The sequence below is a fragment of the Oenanthe melanoleuca genome, chromosome 9 (assembly GCF_029582105.1).
Source record: "Oenanthe melanoleuca isolate GR-GAL-2019-014 chromosome 9, OMel1.0, whole genome shotgun sequence".
NCBI lineage: Eukaryota > Metazoa > Chordata > Aves > Passeriformes > Muscicapidae > Oenanthe > Oenanthe melanoleuca.
In genome coordinates, this window is record NC_079343.1 from 10,584,031 (window position 1) to 10,604,594 (window position 20,564).

General features: G+C 38.8%; 2 protein-coding genes across 4 annotated transcripts in view; one reads left to right on the forward strand and one right to left on the reverse strand.

Moving 5' to 3' along the window:
- The window catches only part of ATR (ATR serine/threonine kinase), a 40,019-nt gene extending 26,610 nt beyond the window's left edge, over positions 1 to 13,409 (reverse strand). For both annotated transcript variants that reach the window (XM_056499152.1, XM_056499151.1), the window contains exons 1-17: positions 12,886 to 13,409; positions 12,200 to 12,291; positions 11,161 to 11,304; positions 9,711 to 10,600; positions 8,517 to 8,704; positions 7,429 to 7,623; positions 6,986 to 7,212; positions 6,024 to 6,176; positions 5,688 to 5,880; positions 4,847 to 5,106; positions 4,292 to 4,482; positions 4,086 to 4,186; positions 3,604 to 3,775; positions 2,781 to 2,948; positions 1,796 to 1,990; positions 1,264 to 1,449; positions 730 to 822 (exon numbers count right to left, since the gene is read on the reverse strand). In XM_056499152.1, the coding sequence (XP_056355127.1) occupies positions 730 to 822; positions 1,264 to 1,449; positions 1,796 to 1,990; positions 2,781 to 2,948; positions 3,604 to 3,775; positions 4,086 to 4,186; positions 4,292 to 4,482; positions 4,847 to 5,106; positions 5,688 to 5,880; positions 6,024 to 6,176; positions 6,986 to 7,212; positions 7,429 to 7,623; positions 8,517 to 8,704; positions 9,711 to 10,600; positions 11,161 to 11,304; positions 12,200 to 12,291; positions 12,886 to 12,944 (3,507 nt within the window). In that variant the 5' untranslated portion in view covers positions 12,945 to 13,409. The remainder of the gene's footprint in view (positions 1 to 729; positions 823 to 1,263; positions 1,450 to 1,795; positions 1,991 to 2,780; positions 2,949 to 3,603; positions 3,776 to 4,085; positions 4,187 to 4,291; positions 4,483 to 4,846; positions 5,107 to 5,687; positions 5,881 to 6,023; positions 6,177 to 6,985; positions 7,213 to 7,428; positions 7,624 to 8,516; positions 8,705 to 9,710; positions 10,601 to 11,160; positions 11,305 to 12,199; positions 12,292 to 12,885) is intronic.
- An 88-nt stretch (positions 13,410 to 13,497) lies between these two features.
- The window catches only part of PLS1 (plastin 1), a 38,946-nt gene continuing 31,879 nt past the window's right edge, over positions 13,498 to 20,564 (forward strand). The window contains exon 1 of one of the 2 annotated variants that reach the window (XM_056499121.1): positions 13,498 to 13,656. The gene's annotated coding sequence lies outside the window, so the exon portion shown is untranslated. Of the gene's footprint in view, positions 13,657 to 18,123; positions 18,299 to 20,564 lie in introns of those variants that run through there. The other variant, XM_056499122.1, reaches the window with a different exon arrangement.

Sequence of the window (20,564 nt, forward strand, 5' to 3'; positions counted from 1 at the left end):
TACAGAAAGCATGAAGAAAGGGGGCTATGAAAATGAGAATGTTTTAACATGAATATCTGAAAAGCAAAAAAACACCAGAGAAAATGCAGTCTATCAATGCAAAGGTTATGTACATTCTAGCATTGAAAACTTCCTGCAGAAATCATGTACACTCCCTCTGCGAGGAGGCTAAAAGGTCAGTCTTGTGGTTAGAAGCACTGCCTCAGCAGAATTTTCACTGTCTCAAATAGTGAGCTCTAATTTCTCTAAATGCTCTCTAGTGCAAAGCTTAAAGGAGCTGTTCTGTGAGAACCAAAATTAATGAAGTCCAGTTTCTCCTGGATTTCCATCTTTTATCTTTACCTTCACCCTTTGTTGTCCTTAAACAACCCCATGCAGTAATTCTAGTTTTTCTCCCATATTCCCTTGTCCTCCCACTGGTGTTTGCTTCACAAACTAAAAATCATACCCTTGGATTTCTCCCCTACAATTCCTGAGTGACTGAGTCATTGCATATGCCATGTCTGACTGAAATATGGAACACACTATCTGACCATTAAACAAATCGAGACCTTTTGAGCTTACACAGAAGTCCTACCCACAGTGAGATCATCAGTTTGAAAGAATCATTTTGGGTGCCTAGTATCTTTGAGACTTCCGTGACAGTTGCATGATCACACAAGTAAGTCTGGAATTTTAAAACAGTCCTTGCTTATTTTTGTTTTAATATTGAAAATTAAGTTTACAAACCATTTTTTTATCCTCAATGCCAACACTGGAACTCAGTAACTGCATGTTAAAAAATGCCAAGATACCAAGCAATTTAGGTTGCAGATAATCAGCCTATAGAGAGGAAAAAAAAAAGTTAAAACCCAAAATAATCTTAAAATTATCACATTTCAAAGCCTAAGAAATTTAAAAGCAAGTATGAAGTGTTAGTTCTGAAATAAATATGAGAAGAATTCCAAATGCGTAGCTACTTAAGAAATATCAGTGTTATTGACAGACATCCATATTAGGCTGAGGGTTTTGCTGTTTTGTAGGATGTTAGGATTTACATGTGTGCTGTTGGTTTGTTCTGGCACTTTCCGTTTTGACTTGGTTTTATGCATACTTGGTATGGATCTCTCTGTTACAAAAACACTTAACAGAAAATGTCAGCCTTTCTTTCACTTTTTTGCCTGAAATAAGTGATGCTCACAGAATGATAAATTGCCTTCATTCTCACAATGGCCAAAAAGAAATTATTGAAAAAATAGAGTGGGAATATTTTGATGTCCTTACCATTTGTTCTGGTGAGGTTATTTCCCTAGGCCCCTGATAGGGATCATCCTGAGAGGAAAATGAAGCCAATATGGACAAACCATTGAAGACTTGCTGGTAGTGCTCTCCAATCCGCAGCAATAATTCATTATGCAAGCCCTGGTAGTCCTGTCTCAGCAAGCTGCCCAGCTCTATCTCAGTCTCATTCTACAGTCAAACACAAAGTCTTCATTTAATCACAATGTAATTAGCAACCAAGAGACAGGAGGCATTGGGCTGTGGTTGGTTTGTTATAGAAATAAAAGAAAAAGTTTTCAAACAACTCAATGCAGACAAACCAAGGTTTTTAGAATTTGCTAAGTTCATAAAATATCTTAGAAACATTCCTCAGAGCCAGTGGAAGTAATTATAAATAATAAGAACAAAACTTCAGCATATGCAATTTCCCAACCTCTGCTTTGCAATTTAAATAAATTTAAATAAAGCAGAAAGCTTACTATGCATTAACTGTTGCTCCTAATCTGCAGGTGTAACAGAGCAAACACCAATTTACCTTGAGGTAATGCAGTGCTCGCTCAAGCTCATCCTTGGTGCAGGAACAGACCAAATGAGAGAAGATGTATTTGAAGTTATTGATTAAAATCTCTCTTCGGTTCACATTCAATTGCTTTGCTATGGTTCTGATGAGTGTGGAGGCTGCAGGACTGGCCTTGGCTGCAAGGTCAGGAAGCAAAACTTGCAGGGTCCGCTGGTAAATTAAGAACTACAGTTAATGGAAAAAAACAAACAAACAAACCCTCCAAAACCCTAGGGTTAGGCTAAGTTCCATTTGTGTCAGTACCACAACACTGTCTGATCATAATTATGACCATAGGTATGAACAAAGAAAAACTTTAATAAGATGAAAATACCTAGTGAAAACACAGATACAACTAATTACTTCAGGAGCTGTTTCATCTAATCCATACTAGGAAACACAGAAACAAAAAGTAAACTAGCGTTTTTTGTGTCAACCCAGATTCTCCACAAAAGGAAATCTTAAAAAGAAACCAAAAAGCCAACATGCCCACACACAACACTCACCCAGGCTATGATTAAGCTAGAACACTGCTGACTTAACAGTTGGGCACTTCCCATCTACCAATAAACAAAACACAAGTATGATTCTGAAGCTACTTAGGATTCCAGTAAAACAGATATCTAACCAGATCAAAAAGATCTGTATCCACAGAATGATAGCTTTCTTCTTTTGAAGTGAGAAAGCTGACACCATGTAAAAATCACACCTTACAAAGGATGCCTCCAAGTGGACTAAATCATTAATGTAGATATACTTAATGAATATTCTAAACTTAAGCTCGTTATCCATCATACTTGACTTGGCTACTACTTCACACTGTAGCCATCCCCCTAACTCTTTCATAAAACTGTTCCTCTGCATTTCCACTCTCACTTGCAGCATTGCCATGAGAAAGCGTGGATTAAAATTGAAATTCACAAGCACAGACACAAAATGTCAAAAAGACTGACCAACTTACTGAGAGAAAGCGATTTAGATCTGGAAAATCAAATACACTGGCAATCTCAGAAAGTGTGTCCAGTGCCATTTCTCTCTGGTGAGCAGCTGTTTCTTTCTGCAGCTCATTGCCCTGGCATGGAGCACTCAACACCACCATCTGGCTGGAGTGCAGTGATTCCACTAGAAACTAAGTATGAAGAAACAGGAATTTAGTATTATTTTCCCCTTGCTCACTCCCTAAAACTAAATACAAAAGTTTCACTGCTCTTTCTATGCATCTGTTTTTCTCTCTCATTTATTGCACATAAATCTATGATTATTACTTTGCAACAGAACTGGATTATCATCCACTTAGTAATTACATTCAGTTTTGCAACCCTTGATTTAAATATTCCATTATTAAAATAATATTCAAAATTAGAAAAGTCTGCTTTAGACAATTTTGTTTTAAAGAGAACTTTTTGTTGCTAGGTAATGGATATAACAAAAAACCTAAATCAATCATGGCAGAATTATGCCTGTGAAATGGTGACTTCAATTCCAATTTTAAATCATAGTGTCTTGCAGCAATAGTACTACAGAATGCAAGAGCCTCTATTTCAGAATGAAGCTTCAAGGGAATAAAACAGAGAAGCAACATTATTGAGAGGAGATCACAACAAAGTTAAAAAATTCCCATTCCTTCCTGAACATTTGTAGGGTTTTTCCCTTAAAATAATTTCTTTCTTGCCTTATGAGATTTCACCTTGAGCAATACTGCAATTTTGACTTTGAATTCCATTTTCAAAATATACACAAAGAGCCCAAATACAAGTACTTTCTAAACCACATACTCTTTTTACCTGACAGATTGGCTTCTTGTACTGACTGAAAAAGGCCTGCAGTTTTACAGCCTTGGCTGCTGCCAGGGCCCGGATTTCTGTGTACGCTGCTCCGGCCACTGAAGGTGACTTGGATAACAAACAGTGCAACAAATGCAAGAGGGCAAATGGTACCAAATCTCCTTTGGATGCCCTTACAAAGTAAACAGAAGAAAAAGGATTAAAAAACTGAATTGCTGCATTAATAAAATGACTTAAAAACATGCAATTGCCATCAAGTAAAATGAGTCATGGTTGAATTTGCATGGCTTATCTGTACTTCCTATGTTAGGGCAGAAGAAAACGTGGAATGTTCCACAGGAATCAACAGCTCTGTACAGTTGCAATGGACTCGGGGAAAGGATGACTTCAAACCAAGTAATTTAATCTTACTCTTAAAGAAAGGGCACTTTGTATCACAAATTGACACAACTTGGCAATTTTCAAGATACTATCAAAAATACCTTCCAATATCTCCTGTTGTGAGAATCAAGGTATCTTTTAGCTCACTATTTCTTGATATTTTGGCATTTGTGTAGGCTTCTTTCATCCTTGAAACAAACAGCTGGTACACAGGAAAACAAAAACAAATTACAGTTAGTGTTTGACACTAGTAAAAAAAAAACACAGTAAGTTAGGAACAAAACCCAAAAATAAACATGAGATTCACCTCTTTTATGAATCCTTCTTCGGAGTCTAAGGATTCGAGTATGTTCTTTATGCAGCTACTGAAAGCCACTCGTACAGCTTTGTCTGGATCTTCCATCAGATTTAATAAAGACCCAACAAGAGTCTTCACACTGGACTCATCAGTATTAAAATCCAGGTGTTTGCAAAGATGAGGTATATTTTTTATAAATGCTGGGTGGTGTGTTGGAGGAGGAAAGGAAAACATATTTTTAATACTTGTTCAAAATCTACTTAAGTGCCCAAAAGAGTGATGCAAACAAACCACAAAGCACACTTTACTTTTTTAACCAAAAGAATATTGTGAAATCAGAGAAAATATTTAAAACAGACCAAATTTAAGCCAAAGTAGTGTAAAAAGAATATCACTGAAAACATTAAGTATCAGCAGCGATGTCAATTGAAATACAAAACTTCAAATATCAATAGAACTATTAAAAACCCAACACAGAATAAAAGGAATGGGGAAAGGTACAGAAATAGTGACTTTGTACCTCAGATGGAAGTGTAAAATATTACTAAAGGTAAAATAACATACCTATCTTTACTGAACTGGGTGCATTGCTCTCAAGGAGAATGAGAAAGGGCTTCAGAAAACAGACTTGTACAGAAGAGGTTTTGCTATGAGCAGAAGTCACAGTAAGGCTGCTACACAAAATATCATGAGTAACATCCTTAATAGCAGAGTCTGCTAAGGAAGGTTGTACACGGAATGGACCAGAAAGACAACAAGATAACTTCCCAACTATAGCAGCACAAGCCTCCTTGACTAGTTCGGACTCATCTTTGATTTGATTTCTGAAATGGAAACAAAAAATAAATCATTTTAATAGATCAGTTACCTAGAAATTTGTTTTTCTACATTGTCTGAGTTCTCTACCTATACTGACAGTACTATCAGGACAGCTTAAGGATCTGTCTCACTAAATCATCTTTGTCCCTTTCAGATCACCCTCATCTTCTATTAAATGTCTGAAATAGCACTGGGCATGGTGAGGTTGGCATGCTGTAAAGAAACTGAAGACTAACACAAAAGGACAGAAGACACCAAGACGTATAAAAAAGTCGGAAGAGCTGCAAAGATTTTAAGAGACGTATGGACAAATACAACATGGATTTCACTGACTAAGATACCTCCTTTCCCCTCCCTAATTTAAATTGGTGTCTTCTACTAGCAAAGAAACCTGTACACTGATATGGTAAATGAACACCACTCTGTCACACATCATGTGCACCTATTCTGTTGATCTCATGACTTCTGAAATTAAGATCTAGAAAATTTCATATGAAATAAACCATTATTTTTGTGCTTATACACCATTTATTATTTTCCCATTTTTCTTCTTGCACAAAGACAGAAAAGCTGCATTAATACATACAAAAGAGCTCTGGGAATCATGCTGCCAGACTGCACAGGATGAAGCAGGAGAGAAAATCCTTTAACACAAGTAGCCCGAATTATTTCATGGTGACTTTGTAATGCCCAATGATAAACTGATTTTCTCCAATCCAGATGAATATTTCTTGGAAACAGAGATAGAAGGAGCACACAGTGTGACTGAGTTTGGGGTGCTAAAGAGAAAAAACAGAGCAAATAATTACTTGATTTAAACTTTTAATACCATCAATCATCAAAAGGAGGCAAATAAAATAATTTTATTTTAGAACAATCATTCCAAAGTGGAACTAGGCTTTATATACTTTAACATACTTACAGAAACTCTGTGCAGTTTTTTGATTCAAAACTGGAGGACCAAACCCCCAAATAGATGGCTTAAAAGAAGAATCATCAGGATGGCTGTAAATCCAGGGCAGAGACAGCAATCCACATAAGTCATCAAGAATCTGATCACCCAGAGGAATTTTCACTAGGGGAAAAAACCAGCAAAACAACAACAAAAATATACTTTTTCAGCTCTATGGAGTTTATAAAACATTTTATGTTATTAATTTGCTACAATGTATTACTTTTTCTATCAACAAAGATTAGTAACACTATTCCCACATGTTGATATCCTACTTTTTAGGCATGCAATAATAAATCATTTAGTGATAAATCAGAATAACCTAAATATCTCATTAAACAGATGACAAAATGTAACACATGGGCAGCAGAATGAATATAAGTTTGGTATCTCTGGACTTGTGCGAAGACTTTCAGGTGGATTTCGGGGTGTCTGGTAAACTGAACTCATAAAAACATTTTAGTCTTGGTAACTGAGTCTGTCCTCCATCCTAGTAGTTACTTTAAGAAAAACATGGAAGTAGTCAAGATTTTTGGTACCATGCTTGCCATGTTTGCTGAAGCAGGTCACAAGCTTTGAAATCATTTAGTGGAACGAAGATAATAAAGTATGCTGCCTCTGTGTGTCTTTAAAAGAAAACTGCTAAAGTTTGTTCCTTTTTTATGCATTTTCACTATCCCCCTGTATTCTCTTGATCAGATAAAAATCAATAGAAGTACAAACAAAAAGAAGCAAATTATGGTCAAAGAGGAATGCAAATGAAGGTCTCTGAATAGAAAATAATGCTTTTTTTCTATTTAACCTTTCTTGTAAAAGAGTTGGAATACTAGCACAAGATTCATAATTTCAGTACCTCTATAAAACAGACTTAATTCTTAATTAAGATTAATTCCTAATTTACAAAATACAAGATATTTTAAAAGGTTTCTTACCTTGTGCATATAGCAAAGCATCAAAGATTTTTACTATTCTGTCAATCACTTGTTCTAGATTAACAATCTGCATAGAAGCCTCTAACAGATTTCTGCAGACTTTCACTACTCTTGTGGTAAAATCAGAGGAAATCCATTGGAACTGTATATTCACCATTGAATCTGAGGAGCTTGCAGTATTCTTACATGTATCAGAGTTACATGGACGAGACACTTCATGCTCTTTACTGTTAAAATAGAAATCACATCAATGCAAGAAATGCAAAAAACAACATCTAATATTAACTGCTTGTAAGCAAAGTTACTATGAAAAAGTGACTTCTTCAAAACATACAGGACCCATCCAATATTGATCCTGATACACAGAAAAGCATTAAATACACAAATCATAACAAGAGTTACAAGAAACTCTTGGTCTCATGGTTTCTCCTTTGTACCTTTACCTGGTGGAATCTGTTGGGGGAGAACAGTGAACTATGCACAGAGCAGCCAATCGCAGAATTGCAGTGATCCCCTCCACAGTCTGAAGAACATCCCCTGGCAGAACTTCTTCCTCAAGGAGAGATACTAAGGATGCAGCTTTCTTAGTGATGGCATTCCAGAGAGCACTCTTCAGTTTCATGTTTACAGGACTAAGTCTGTAATTTGACCATATTAATTATTTTCCAATACATACTTTATTTCAGAAAAGATAAATAATCATAGCAAAACCAGAGCCAATCCCTTTTTGATATAGGATTAGGAAAATAGAAAATGAAGCTTTAGCTTAAATGTGTTCTTTGGAAGGAAAAGATCCTAACTTTGAATTTTAGTATGACTCATACCAGACTTATATGAAGGCTATAAACATGTAACACTACAGTCCTTGGAAGGTCTTGGTAACCTGGTAACAAAAATGCAAATGTTACACCCATCTTTGAAAAAGGTAAAAAAAGAGAATTCAAGGAACTATAGGCCTATCAGCCTAATCTCACTCCCTAGAAAGATTATGGAAAAAGTCTTCCTTGAACTCATTTCTACCTGCATGAGGGACAACGTGACTGGAAACAGCCAGCATGTATTTGCGACAAGCAAATCATGCACTCAGTTCCTTTCTACAATGAGACAGGCAGCTCCATGGAGAAAAATGGGCTGCCTTTCACAAGACTTCAGCTGTCTTCAAAATTAGGCTGACAAGAACTACATGGAAGTGTATGACAAGTCGTGCAACTGGCAAAAAAAAAACCCTGATGCAATAGAGCAGACTGAGAGCTGACTATTTAATGAGCAGCTTTGGAGAAAATGACCTGGCAGGCTTGTGGAAAAGTGGAATATTAGAGCAGTGTGACCTTGTTTCATCAACTACACTACACAGAGTGAAGGCTGATCATAAGCCCACACCTGGAGTACAGAATGCCTGAACCAATTTTGAGTGCTCAAAGGCAAGAAAGAAAGCTCTTTCAATCTGTTAAGAAGAAACTGCCTCAAAAAGTTGTCATTTATTATTCAATAGCCAAATTACTAAAAATTAGTTATGAAATAAGGGTCATACATCAAAGGTGCAGGTGATTTCTTTTGATGTTTTGTGGGTAGGCTCAGTCGTTGTCTTTTCTCTGGAACTTCATCACTGCTGCTGCTCCACCCATCAGTATCTGAGCTCTCCAATTGGTTCTGCTGAAGTTCCTCAAAGATTTCTTCTGCTTGTGTTTTTAACGCTGTATAAAGAGGACTCACCAGATACTGGGAAGGACAAACAACAGAGGTACAATGATGTATGCTCTGCCTTACTTAAAGATGTGGTATTATTACTTCTCATTTAAAATATTAAATTGCAAGATATTGTGGTTAAAAAGTTCATAAAAATAAAGGATTTTTTTTCTGTTCAAAAAACTTAATTACAAGATGAAAGCTCTTAAGAGCAATGAAGTTTCCTGTGCTACTACCAGAGAGGATGCAGCTTGTTCAGCTGTTTCCTAGTTCCTGCCATAATACCTTGCTACGAAAGGCATCACACAGACACACAAAGTTTAGCAAACAGGAAGGATACAGAGATAAATGTAAGGAATAGAGGCATTCAGCATATCAACAATTAATTATCAACACCTTGTTATGGTTTTTAATTAAAACAGGGTTTATATAGGTTGAGTATCAGGAAGAAATTTTTTATTAGGTGGGTGGTGACACACTGGCACAGGTTGCCCAGAGAGTGGTAGATGCCCCATTCCTGGAAACACTCAAGGTCAGGCTGGGTGGGGCTCTGAACCCTGATCTAGTTGAAGCTGTCCCTGCTCATTACAGGGAGTTGGACTAGATGGCATTTAAATGTCCCTGCCTAAACCACTGACTCTATTTTAATTTGAACTTTTCTATCTACGTGTCCCTAACAAACATGACTAAGAGCATATGGTTGGAAAGTCATATATCTCAAACTACTGCACACTGCTTGCAAAGCTACCTTCATATGAGTGCACTCTGGGCCTTACTCCCATCTTAAATAATGATTATGGACAGACAGTTATGCCTGCATAGCTTATAGACAGTTTAACACATATGAAAAACATAGGAGTCCAACTACATCCAAAAGATTTAAGAACCCTGACCCTGATGTGAAACAGTTGAGAAAAAGGAGTATCAACCTAAACATGCAACTAAAAATAGCATTTCCTAGATTTTCTTCTTTGCATAGGTATTGGTTTTTGCATATGATTTATTTACACAATAAATTTAGTTTTTAAAATAAACCTACCTCTTGTTCTTCCTGAGTTCCAAGCATATTCACAAAAATTCTACATATGGTACTGATACGGGCTTTTCTTATTTGTAAGGCAGATTCGTAGCCAGCTGGAACAAACTCCAGAAAATACTGCAGTATATGGCAAAAAGCACTTTTCAGCTTTTCAGACTGAAGACATACAAACATATCCCCTTCAAACAACGAGCAGAGCTTCTCTAGCAGCATATTCAAGTAGACAGGTTCAATATTTTTGTAAGAATCTGCTTCAAAAGGCAGCAATGTCCTCACCAACAGTAAGAGTGGCTCTCCAAAGAGTTCTGATTCCTCAGCATCCATTTCAAGTGCAGACTGTAGAATTTCAAAAAAGACTGTGAAGAAAACACTGGCCAGCTGCTCTGGAGATCCTCCTAAATGAATTAACTTCACCACAAAATTAATTGCCAAAGTTTTAACTTTTGGACTGCCATATTCTAAGAGGGAGCAGCCTATCCCCCAGAGAATAATATCTTGTCTGACAAAAAACATATCTGCAGCAATGTTTGTCAGAATAGACATTAATACAATTTCCAAGTATTCTATATTTGGCATACCCATCAGCTGTAATGGTGCCAATCTTAAATATCCCACTTTGTCACTTATATTGCTGGAAAATCTCTTTACAGTCACTGGCCAGACCAGTCCATCTCCCCAGAGATGTTTCTGTGCATCTCTTTCATGTAAGATGATTAAGTCTTGAAAAAGCTGTAGCAAGTCTTTAGTTAGTGCTTCAAAAATGGAGCCACTCTTCATTTTAAACAGAAAAAGTAAAGAGCAGATGACATCACAAATGTTCTTGTGCAATGAGTTGCAGTTTGGAGCTGCAGCAATACGAAGAAGCCTTGTTATGATCCAGTTACTAAATTCTAGGACAATAAAAGAGAATCTTTATTATTAAGATAAAAATTAAAATCTCCAATTGAGCACCTCCCTAAGAGCAGACTGCTCGTCACTAAAACAAAACTCCTTGAGATAAATGCATGTAGGCTCATTAAACAGTCTTCACTGGGACATTCATTCATTGAAAAAGATCTCATTGAAAAAGAGGAAAAGAGAGGGCAGGACATGGGGGTTGGGAATGGAAGAAACACATTTTACAGTGTTATTTCCAGACATTTTCCTCTGTCAAAAAAACACCCTTAGGCAATGAGTACATGTACAGCTTACCTCATCAACACTATATAATAATATATCTAGGCAATGGTAACGAATAATTTCATAATCTGTCCTGAGAAATTTACATTATCACAAGTGCTACTTCATTCACAGTATTCAAAGTCTATCATCATATTCACTTTTAAATTTAAAATTATGAATTTACATATCTGCCTTTTCCCCCTTTGTGTTTGTTTGGATGACCCCACTGTCTGTACATTAAAATCCCGAAAATAACAAGCTTCCACATAAACATTTTCATCAAACTCACCAATGCAACTGCATTCAGTTTCCTCCTGGTTTCCATCCACATTTACAAACATAAGTGGGGAAGATTTCATGATATGTTGAATAAAATCAAGCAACATCACAGAACTTGGCTGTGAATCTGATTTCTTAATCAGTTCCAAAGCAACTTGAAAAGCAAAAAAGAACACAATATTTAAATCAGCATTGCAATAAACCACTTCAAAACTTTTGTTTTGAGAAACAAAATGAGATGAGAAAGATTTCTCCTTATGATAAAGATTTCTTTTAAATATATATAAGATACCATTACATGGTATTAAACCTTCCAAATTATTTATTGTGAGTATATTTTTTTAATCCATGAAGATAATTTCATGCATATTGTAAACCCTCTATGTGACTCCAAACTGTATGAAGTATAAATTACTCATTAAATATTATTAACCTGAAATGCATTAACATTCAGTTAAAATTCTATCTGTGTGTTGAGTGAAGAATAGCAAATACTTAACATTTCACTAGGTTTATAGTCTTGCTAAAGAAACAATGCTGAAAATTGATTCAAACCTCCAGAATATAAAAGGTTTGAAAATGTAAATTCAGCTAACTGAAGCAGAAAGTTTTTATCTGAATCATATCAGATTTATCCAGACCTCCCAGGGAACCTATCCAGTGTTAGTACAAGAAGGAAACGACCTGAGATTCAGACATTTCAATTCTGAAAGACACATAAATATTAAGATTTGCAAGCTATGTTACTCATGAGCAGTTACATTACATGACACTCCTACTTTTCAATGTTGTGAGCATTTGTATTCATACAACCCTGCACTGTATTCACTCCCTCCTTCTTTGGGGGTGTGTGTGTATCGTTTATTTGCATAGGGAACTTCACATCCTGGCACAAAATACTTCATAATGGACTTTATTAAAAATAAGTCATAAATGGTATTATATTCAGCTAGAACCTTCTTAAAACGAGAGTTTTATCTTTTATTTTTGGCAGAAATTACTTAAAGTTTAAAGCAAACAACTTTAGATGATAGGAAAGTAATGCTTACCAACATCTACATCTGTAAGAATTCTGTCAATGAACTGGCAGAGTATTTGTCTTGGTTTCTGCACAACTGTGTTGTATTCCTCTGGACTAGCACTAAAATTAAAAGAATGACATTGTGATGTTACCAATTTTAAAGTAAAAACCAATTATTTGAAGTCTATTTCAACAACTTAATGTTAAACACTGATCTTTTTTTCTTCTAGAAGTCTTCAAAAACAAATACAAATTGATTCCCTGGTGTGTAGAAGTTTGGGGGAGAGGGGGTTTGGGCTTGTTGTTTTGGTTTTTTTTCTTGTTTAAGTGACCAGCCTGTCCCTCAGAAGTCAGTCTTATAGGGTCACATCTTCAGTATAATTGTACCTCCGTATCAGCTCGCTGCCTACTTCAAAACAAAGCTACAGTGCTCGTGCTGTCATTAAAACTCCGGAGCCCGGCTCGCGTGGCTCTCGGTGAGCGCTCACAGCACACACAGCGGCAGCCCCGGGCCGCTCACGCAGGATCTGCCAGGGACAGATCCCGGCGGGTGGCGGGAGAAGGGACCGGCTGAGGGGAAGGCGCGGGCCCGGCCGCAGGACACCTCGCACACCTCCTCCTCCCTCTGCCCGCCACAACGCCGGGCGCGCTTCCCCAGCGCAGCACGGCCCCGCACACACACGCCCTGCGCGGCAGCCGCCGGGCCCGTCCTACCCGGCGAGCTCCCGCAGCGCGGGGATCATGGAGGCCATGCCCAGGCCCTGCTCCGCCATGGTTCCGCTTTGAATCGGGCGGCGCGGCGCGGGGCGGGCACGGCGGGACGGCGGCCGGCAGGGCCCAAACCTCCTCCCCCGGTGCCGCTCGGCTTTAACCGCTTCGTCCCTGCACACGGAGCGGCCGCGGAGGCTCCGGGTCGGTCCCCGATGGCTCCCGCGGGCACCTCACAGCCCCTGCGGGGCTCTGCTGCGCGGAACGGTAACACCCAGTGGGAGCTGCGCGCACCCCGCAGAGCATCCTGCGGCAGCACTAAGGGACCGCTCGGCCACGGCGGGCGCCTGACGGAATACGGGCAAGGGCTCCAGGGGATGGAAGAAAGAAGCGCCACACTACTGAGAGTAGTTTAAGCGAGGAGGGAGCGCCCGCTCTGTGAGGAGCGGCAAGGAGGAAACTTCGGAGCCAAGGGAGCGCTCGGTGCAGCTCCCTCCCGGGCCGGCCGTGGCAGCGCTCCCCGCGCAGGCGGAGCGCACCTGGGTGTCAGGTGCGGGACAGCCCCGCCGGCGGCCGAGCCCGGCCCCGAGCGCCCCGCCCCGGCCCGCCATCGCCATCGCCCCGCCCGCCCGGGCCGGCCCCGCGGCAGCAGGTGGCGGCGGGACCGGCGGGGCGCTGGCACTGCCCGGGGCAGGCGGGCGGCGAACGGGCGCTTCTCGGTACTGCCGTGCGCCGTGTCCGGCGGGAGCGCCGTGTCCGGGAGGGCGCGTTCGGCAGGTGAGCGGGCTCGGCGCTCCTGCACGCAGGTAGCGGTGAGCAGCGTGTGTAAGACACAGTTCTTCTTTTTTGTCATTATCACTTTCTGAGAGCGTGTTGCTGTGTATTATGTTTCTTTTGCGAAACGTTTAGATGTGGAGTACGGAAGGTGTCGAAGAGAGCCCCGAAGGGACGCGCGGCGGGCGCTGCGCCGCCCCGGGCGGTGCCGGCGCTGAGCGGGAGCGTGCGGCCCCACCTGGGCAGCGACTCCCGAAGGTTCAGGAGAAAAAAGGCTAAAACAAGGGGTTATGGGCAGGCAGAGAGAGTACGCGAGGGGACACTGAACTCTGTGCTTTGTTTTTGTCACTAGGAGCTCCGTCTCTTTCTGCGTTTGCTTATGAACTTTGCTTAGCGTTGTTTCTGGGTTGAAATAAAATCCTCTCGGAGGATAATTCTGTTGCCTGTTTCCACTGTGCTAGGACTGTGCCGCTTGCATGTGAAACAGCCCACGTGTGTTTCAATTACTTGAACCATTTCAGCTGAATGCTTTTGGGAACCTATTGCTAATATTTCTTTCAGAGATGGGTATTTTTGTCCTGCAAAATACATGCTTGCTATTTCAATAAAATTCTGCTGGCCTTTTAAAGGCTGATAATTTGGCAAGGACCTGAAATACTTCAAGAAACTTTACAAAATATAACTGGGTTTTATCTTAGTTTGTTTTTCAGCATATATTACAATGTTTTCTACCACTTGACTTTATAAAATATTAGTCTTTCTAGAGTCATTTCTAGAGAGAAAGCATGAACCATGTAGCTATGTATGGTTTGATAAGCAGAACTTGGAAGACCAAGTACATCTGGGTTTTGTTATCAATGTTATTTTGAACACAAAATTTTCTAGACCATTTCAATTTAAAGTATCTATTATTGTGAAAACAATATTCTGATTGTAAATTTCCAAGACTGAAATGACAGTCACACTAAGAAACGTGTAAATGGTACTGTTTGCCGATTTGATATAGAATTAAAACTCCCGCCTCATCCCTGATGAACATAAGAGAAAGCAGGATATCATTGGTATATTAGGAAGTTAAAGAAGACTCTATTATCCTAAGAAATAAGCTAAATGTACTGAATCATAGGGTCATTGTTTTTGCTGGTAAAGCATAGGTGTGGCACATAAAGTGCTTAATTATAAAAAGTGCTTTTGCACGGAAGTCTCTGGAGTCAACAGTGAGATCATGTTAATATAGATATTGTAGAAGTGCTTTCATTTGTCACAGGTAGAATGCTACCTGTGGTGCACCTTCTGTGAGCATTTACTGAGCACTTAATTCATGCTTTTTTCTTACTTGGAATAAGTACTTCTAACAATTCAGTAAAGAGATCTCCTGTTCCTCATTCTTCACAGGGAATTTTTCTTCCCAGTTGCAAACCCCCATCTACTGATTTTTTCACGGTACCATCAAATTTCTCTAGCCACCGTGGTGTCAGAAGACTCCACATGAAGTGCCCATAACAACTTCATTGGGCTGTGAGGATGTAAGAAGTCCCACTCACACAAACTAGTCTTTAGTAGACCATCCAAGGAAACAGCACCTGAAACACCTGGTCTCATTTCTTGCTTTTCTTAAGCACGGGATGTTTCTTTCTCATCTCGTTATGTTGCGCTATTATGTCTCTTGGCCCCCAGGAGGAGAAGCAGGCGTGTTATCATGCATTTGAAGAGAGTGACTATCTTGCTAATGAAGATAGTGTGTGTGCCTGGAGACCTTTCTCTGTTTTCTCTTCCAATGTGGCTGCTTCATATTGGTGAAAGGAATCTTAGATGAGCAGAGCCCAGCTTGCAGAATTTGGGACAGGGAAAGAAATTAATGCAGATAGGTACAACTAAGTGTCAGATACAGTGTATACAGCACTACCAAGATTTCTGCCAAAGCTGCTGTTACTTCTTTAATTTTTTTTCTGCTCTCTTCCCTACCTGAGCAGTCCTCTCACTGCATAGTTGCATGATTCTTCCACACTCAGGTCCTTCTCTTTCTTGGCTTTCATCATTTTTTTACCACATGCCTCTGTAGGTCATTGTACTAATTTTAAGACAGTGAGGGACTTTGCATTGGACCAACAGGTCTGAGAGCACAAGAGCATGTTAATTGTACTTTTATTCCCCCTGTTGTTTAATTCTGAGACATAATCACAGTTCTTGGGGCTCCTGCGCTCTGTGGATGTGTGTGAGCTGTTCCCCCAGGAGGTTGCCATGACTGCAGCTCAATCTCAGCCGTCCTGCAGGCAGACAAAAGGAGCGCGTGGAAGTCTTCGGGTGTGTTCCTTGGTGCCTCCAGGAACGGGGAGCTGTGACCTTACAGGCGGATAGCGGTGGTGAGGGGAAACACAGCTGGGATGGTGCACGGGGGTGCCGGGAGCTGGACTGAGTAGTTTCACTCAGTACCAGGGTGTGCTCCTGGCTCCTCATCTGCAGGGCTGCTGTGGTAACACAGGCTGTGAGTGCTCTAAGTCACATTTCCCTGTGCAGCCATGCAAGTGCTTGTCACAGCAGGTGCCTGACCTTTGGACACACGGCACTGCTTCTGTGCCCTGCAGGAACGTGGATTTCAGCACTCGTGGCTTATATCTCTGCCTCTGTTGCTTAGTCAACTGGGCTGGAATGAAGTGGCACAGATTAAAATTGTGTCACCCTGAATATTACTTTGATGATTAAACAAAAAAGTAAAAAATGGAAATAGTAAATGGTGGTAAGGACAGTAGGCAAGCCAGAAACCTGAAAGCAGATTATGTACATCCAGCTAAGCAAAAACTAACAGATACAAGAGAGGGGGAAAAAGTGGGAAAAGGAAACACATAACACTAAAATCTATTAGAGTTCTAAATATAATCTTTGTAGGAAAAGGCTTATCAACCCACTTTCAGGGCTCTCTTGGCAGATGTTTCCTTAATAATAATAATAGACCCTAGGGGGAAAAAAAGAGCTGGACCCAGTATTTCCCACTTTCATTCAATTAGTGTATTCATCCTTTCATCTCGTTAATAATCAGTGCTATAATAGACTGATTAAAAACATTGTCATGTAGAAAAGCTGAAATATTAAGTCCTATGTTATCAGCAAGATTATATTTATTTGAATGCCATTTCAAGTGTTTGTTTCTGTAGAAGATTCAGGACCTAGTTGTTTCTTTCAACCAGATGTTCTCTGATAGGTTTTCTTTCCCAAAATTTTTATAGTTTGGAGTGTTTTTGTCTTGCTGATTTATCAAGCTCTTCTTTTAACTCCACATCTCTCCTTCTCCCATTGTGTTTGCACATGTCCTACTGCTTCTCTTTGTACTAATTTATCACCTTATGACAAAAGGAAATGAAATTATTTCTTTCATAGTTTAAAGGTAAGGCAATGCAAAGTAGTATGAAGTTATAATTTTCCATTGAGCTGATTATTTTACTTCTGCAATATTTCTAGTTCTTCCAAGTTTGATTTATAGAGTCAACATATGTTTGATTTAAGCTAGTGAGGATTTCCTCCTCACTTTCCAGGTAATATGATGTATTCAATGTGAAATAACTGAATATCAAGATATACATCATTTTACTTATCAGCCAGTTAGTTGTGGCTGAGTATTTACTTGTATGGTGCAGAATATTTTTCACATCCCAAATTACAAAATATGAGAGCACATAAATTTAGATGTTATCAATAATTTCTGTTTTTATAAAAAGATAATTAGTTATAATTTAAATCGTATCAGTAATTCCCTCTTTTTTAAGAGTTGTCATTTGCTTAGAGTTCATATAGAGGTAACTACTTCACTAGTGCAAGGCCAATTGGACAAATTCTTCTAAAAGCTGATATCTTGTTCATCTTAATCATTGACATTTATATATCTTTGATCTCTCAAAAAGTATTGCATTATTCTGCTATTACCAGAGATTAAAAAAATAATTAAAACTAACATGTGCAGTCCTTAAAATTTCCAGAATCTTTGACTATTCTGCTTGAAACTCAAACCTCCCAACTGGCCTCTTTACCATGGGCAAGGTGGTTTGATCACCTCCTACCAAAGCTGCTCTCAAGAGAAGCTTGGCAGCAACACATGACTTGTTTTTTGTCATGCCAGAGCAAATCCCTACTTCTGGCACTCTTGTGTTTGTTTTCATAAGGTGGCCTGCACCCTGAAATGGCAGCCCTTGTGCTGTGTGAAAGACAGCTACTGGATCAGCCACACTGGGCTTTTTAATGAACTTCTGTCTGATAGACTGACTGCCTTGGGGAAAGTAGAAATTGTGAAATTTCTATAATAATAGAAGCACATATTTTGGTTGCATTCCAAAATTTCTTCATGCTTTCCCTCCTGATTTTTTTTTTTATTGTGGTAAATCTATGGAACAGACTCTTCTCTCATGTAGTTTACTCTTTAAGATGGCATTTTGCTTTTTACTAAGTAAATTAAGATCTAGGCATTTAAACTCAATAGGATTAATCCATATCAGCTCTCCCCAATGAAAGAAGCATATGTTGGATGAGTGATTGACTCGAGTCTGTGTGCCACCTAAGAAGTGCTTCAATAAGATGTCACTTGAGTTGTGCTGCATCCCACTGGACTCCTCACTCAGCAGGAGACAGACCAGCAATAGTAGGAAAGCTTGGGAAGGTAAGCATAGTACTGACTCGCTGAATGACAGTAACAGCACAATAAATATTTCTGAGTCATGTTTAGAATCTTTAAAACAGGGGTTTAAATACAGGGTATTGTTTAATCGTCAAGAGCATTAATTTTGGGGACTTAGAAATACGAATTTTTTTTCCTTAATTGTCACTATGTAAAGTGACAATAAACAGTGTGACAGAGTTACTGAGTTTTTGTGAAGGTCATTAGGAGTAGGATGATTCCTTTGTAGCTAACTTAAAATCCAAAACATATCAGTTAAAGTATTGCATGAAATAAAATACTTATTCTATATGATCTCCTCCAAAGACATTTTATCTTTGTGAAAAAGCTGATTTACCAACATACTGATTTATCTGTTGGTCACGGTCGATCATCTTATCATCAAAGAGTCACTTTTTGGCTATGTATTTCATTTGCAAAATATGTGAAAATCTGCTCTCAGAGCCTGAAAAAGTGTTATGACTTAATGGGGTAAGAAATACTAATGTTTTCCTTTGAAAGTGTCACAGTTTGGAAAGTCTTTGGGCTGTAATTGGGCAGCTTTGGAATGCTGTAGCACGTACTGCAGGCTGTGAAAGCAAACAATTGTCACTTTATCATGGCACATCTTAAAATGGCTAACACAAAACAAATGTAAATCGATTATATTTGAGAATACTCAGTGTTTAAACAAAGAGGCTCATTACAAAGGTGATTCAGCTTACAGTATTTCCTGTGTTGTAAGTATTGTTCCTTATAGTTAGCTTATGCTAGATAACTGTATAATTGTATCTTTTTCACCTTAGGTGACTTTAGGTAATTAAAGCACCAAATAATTTTTTAAACTATAATTTTTTTGTTTGCTTTGTAAAAGTTTTTATTAACCTAACGTTATTTTCTTTTATACTTATAAAAAGGAAACCAAAATTCTAATTAACAAAATTATAAACACTTTTATGCATTGTTTTCCAGCAGATGAATAAAATGTTAGATTTTAATTGTTTTAGTAGAAATGCCTGGATTTATCTTTTGTTTAGACTCTTTTTTTTTTTTTTTTTTTTTTAATATGACTGTTGCATAATTGCAACATATGGTTTAAATGCTTAGGGATGTCTGTTCATATTGCGAACTCAAGCTATCAAAAAAAAAAATTATTTAAACCCAAGGTTTTGATAGATTTAATTTTTTAAATTTTGATTTCTGATGTTTGCATAAAAGATGGCAGTTCTCACCAAAGCATCAGAAATAGTTTTCATTAAAGAATATGAAGTTATCTCCTAATCATAGAAATCCTAAGGCTGAGATTTTGAATAATTTAGGACAAAAAAATTTGCTCAGGAATTTTGTCCTTTTTAATCTACAAAATATGATTAAAAATGACAGTTGGCAACAACAACTGTAGATGTTTTATTCTGGCCTAATTATTAAGAACTACAGCACCAGCAAATGAGCTTCCTGTTTGCCCCAGATAGTCTTCTAGTTTAGAAGGTACAAACAATACTCTATTTAGCTTTAGTTACTCAGATTTACTAATGTGCTCCTTTTATCCTCAGCACTTGGGCAAACATAGCTCCTTAAAGCTATGAGCTGGCAAACAGGTAGCACTTGGGTGTCTGTGGGCTCTGCAGAGACTGGCTTTGAAATGCTGCCAGTTGCTTTTGCCATGTATTGTGGTGGACCCTCCTTTTCCCTCTAGCTGGACCAATGAAAAAAGAAACCCAAAAATAACCTATGAATTTTCCATGACAGAAAATCCTGGCTTGCTTGCAGTATAGTAGCTGATCAGTCTAATCTAATAATCTTTTGAACCATGTGGAGCTGAAGAAGGCATTAGTGGGTGTCAGAAGGCCATACTGCCATCTGATAATTAATGAAAATGGAAAATATTCTGGCACCACACATTTATTCGGTACTATTTTATAATTGCAATTAGCCTGAGTATGAAGAATATGTGGCTGTAAATTCAACTGCTAAGGGCAGAATGAATGCATTTCTATTGTTACTCTTAATGATATTCACGTGATTAACTTCTGGGGTGACCTTAAACCTAAGTTCATTAGTAAGAGTTAGCCTGTGTCTGTCAGCTGGAGTTTTACTATTTGTAGCAAGCTGAGGTTTCCTACCTCAGCTACCAAAGAACAGGCACAGGGCAGGATAAAGGCAGTTTTGTGGAGTGTTGCAGTTGTGCTGTTTCAACACCTCCCTCCTCTTCTGCCTGTCAGGCTGTTTGTTCACCGAGAGCTTCGTTCTTGGTTCTGCTCTTTCAGTT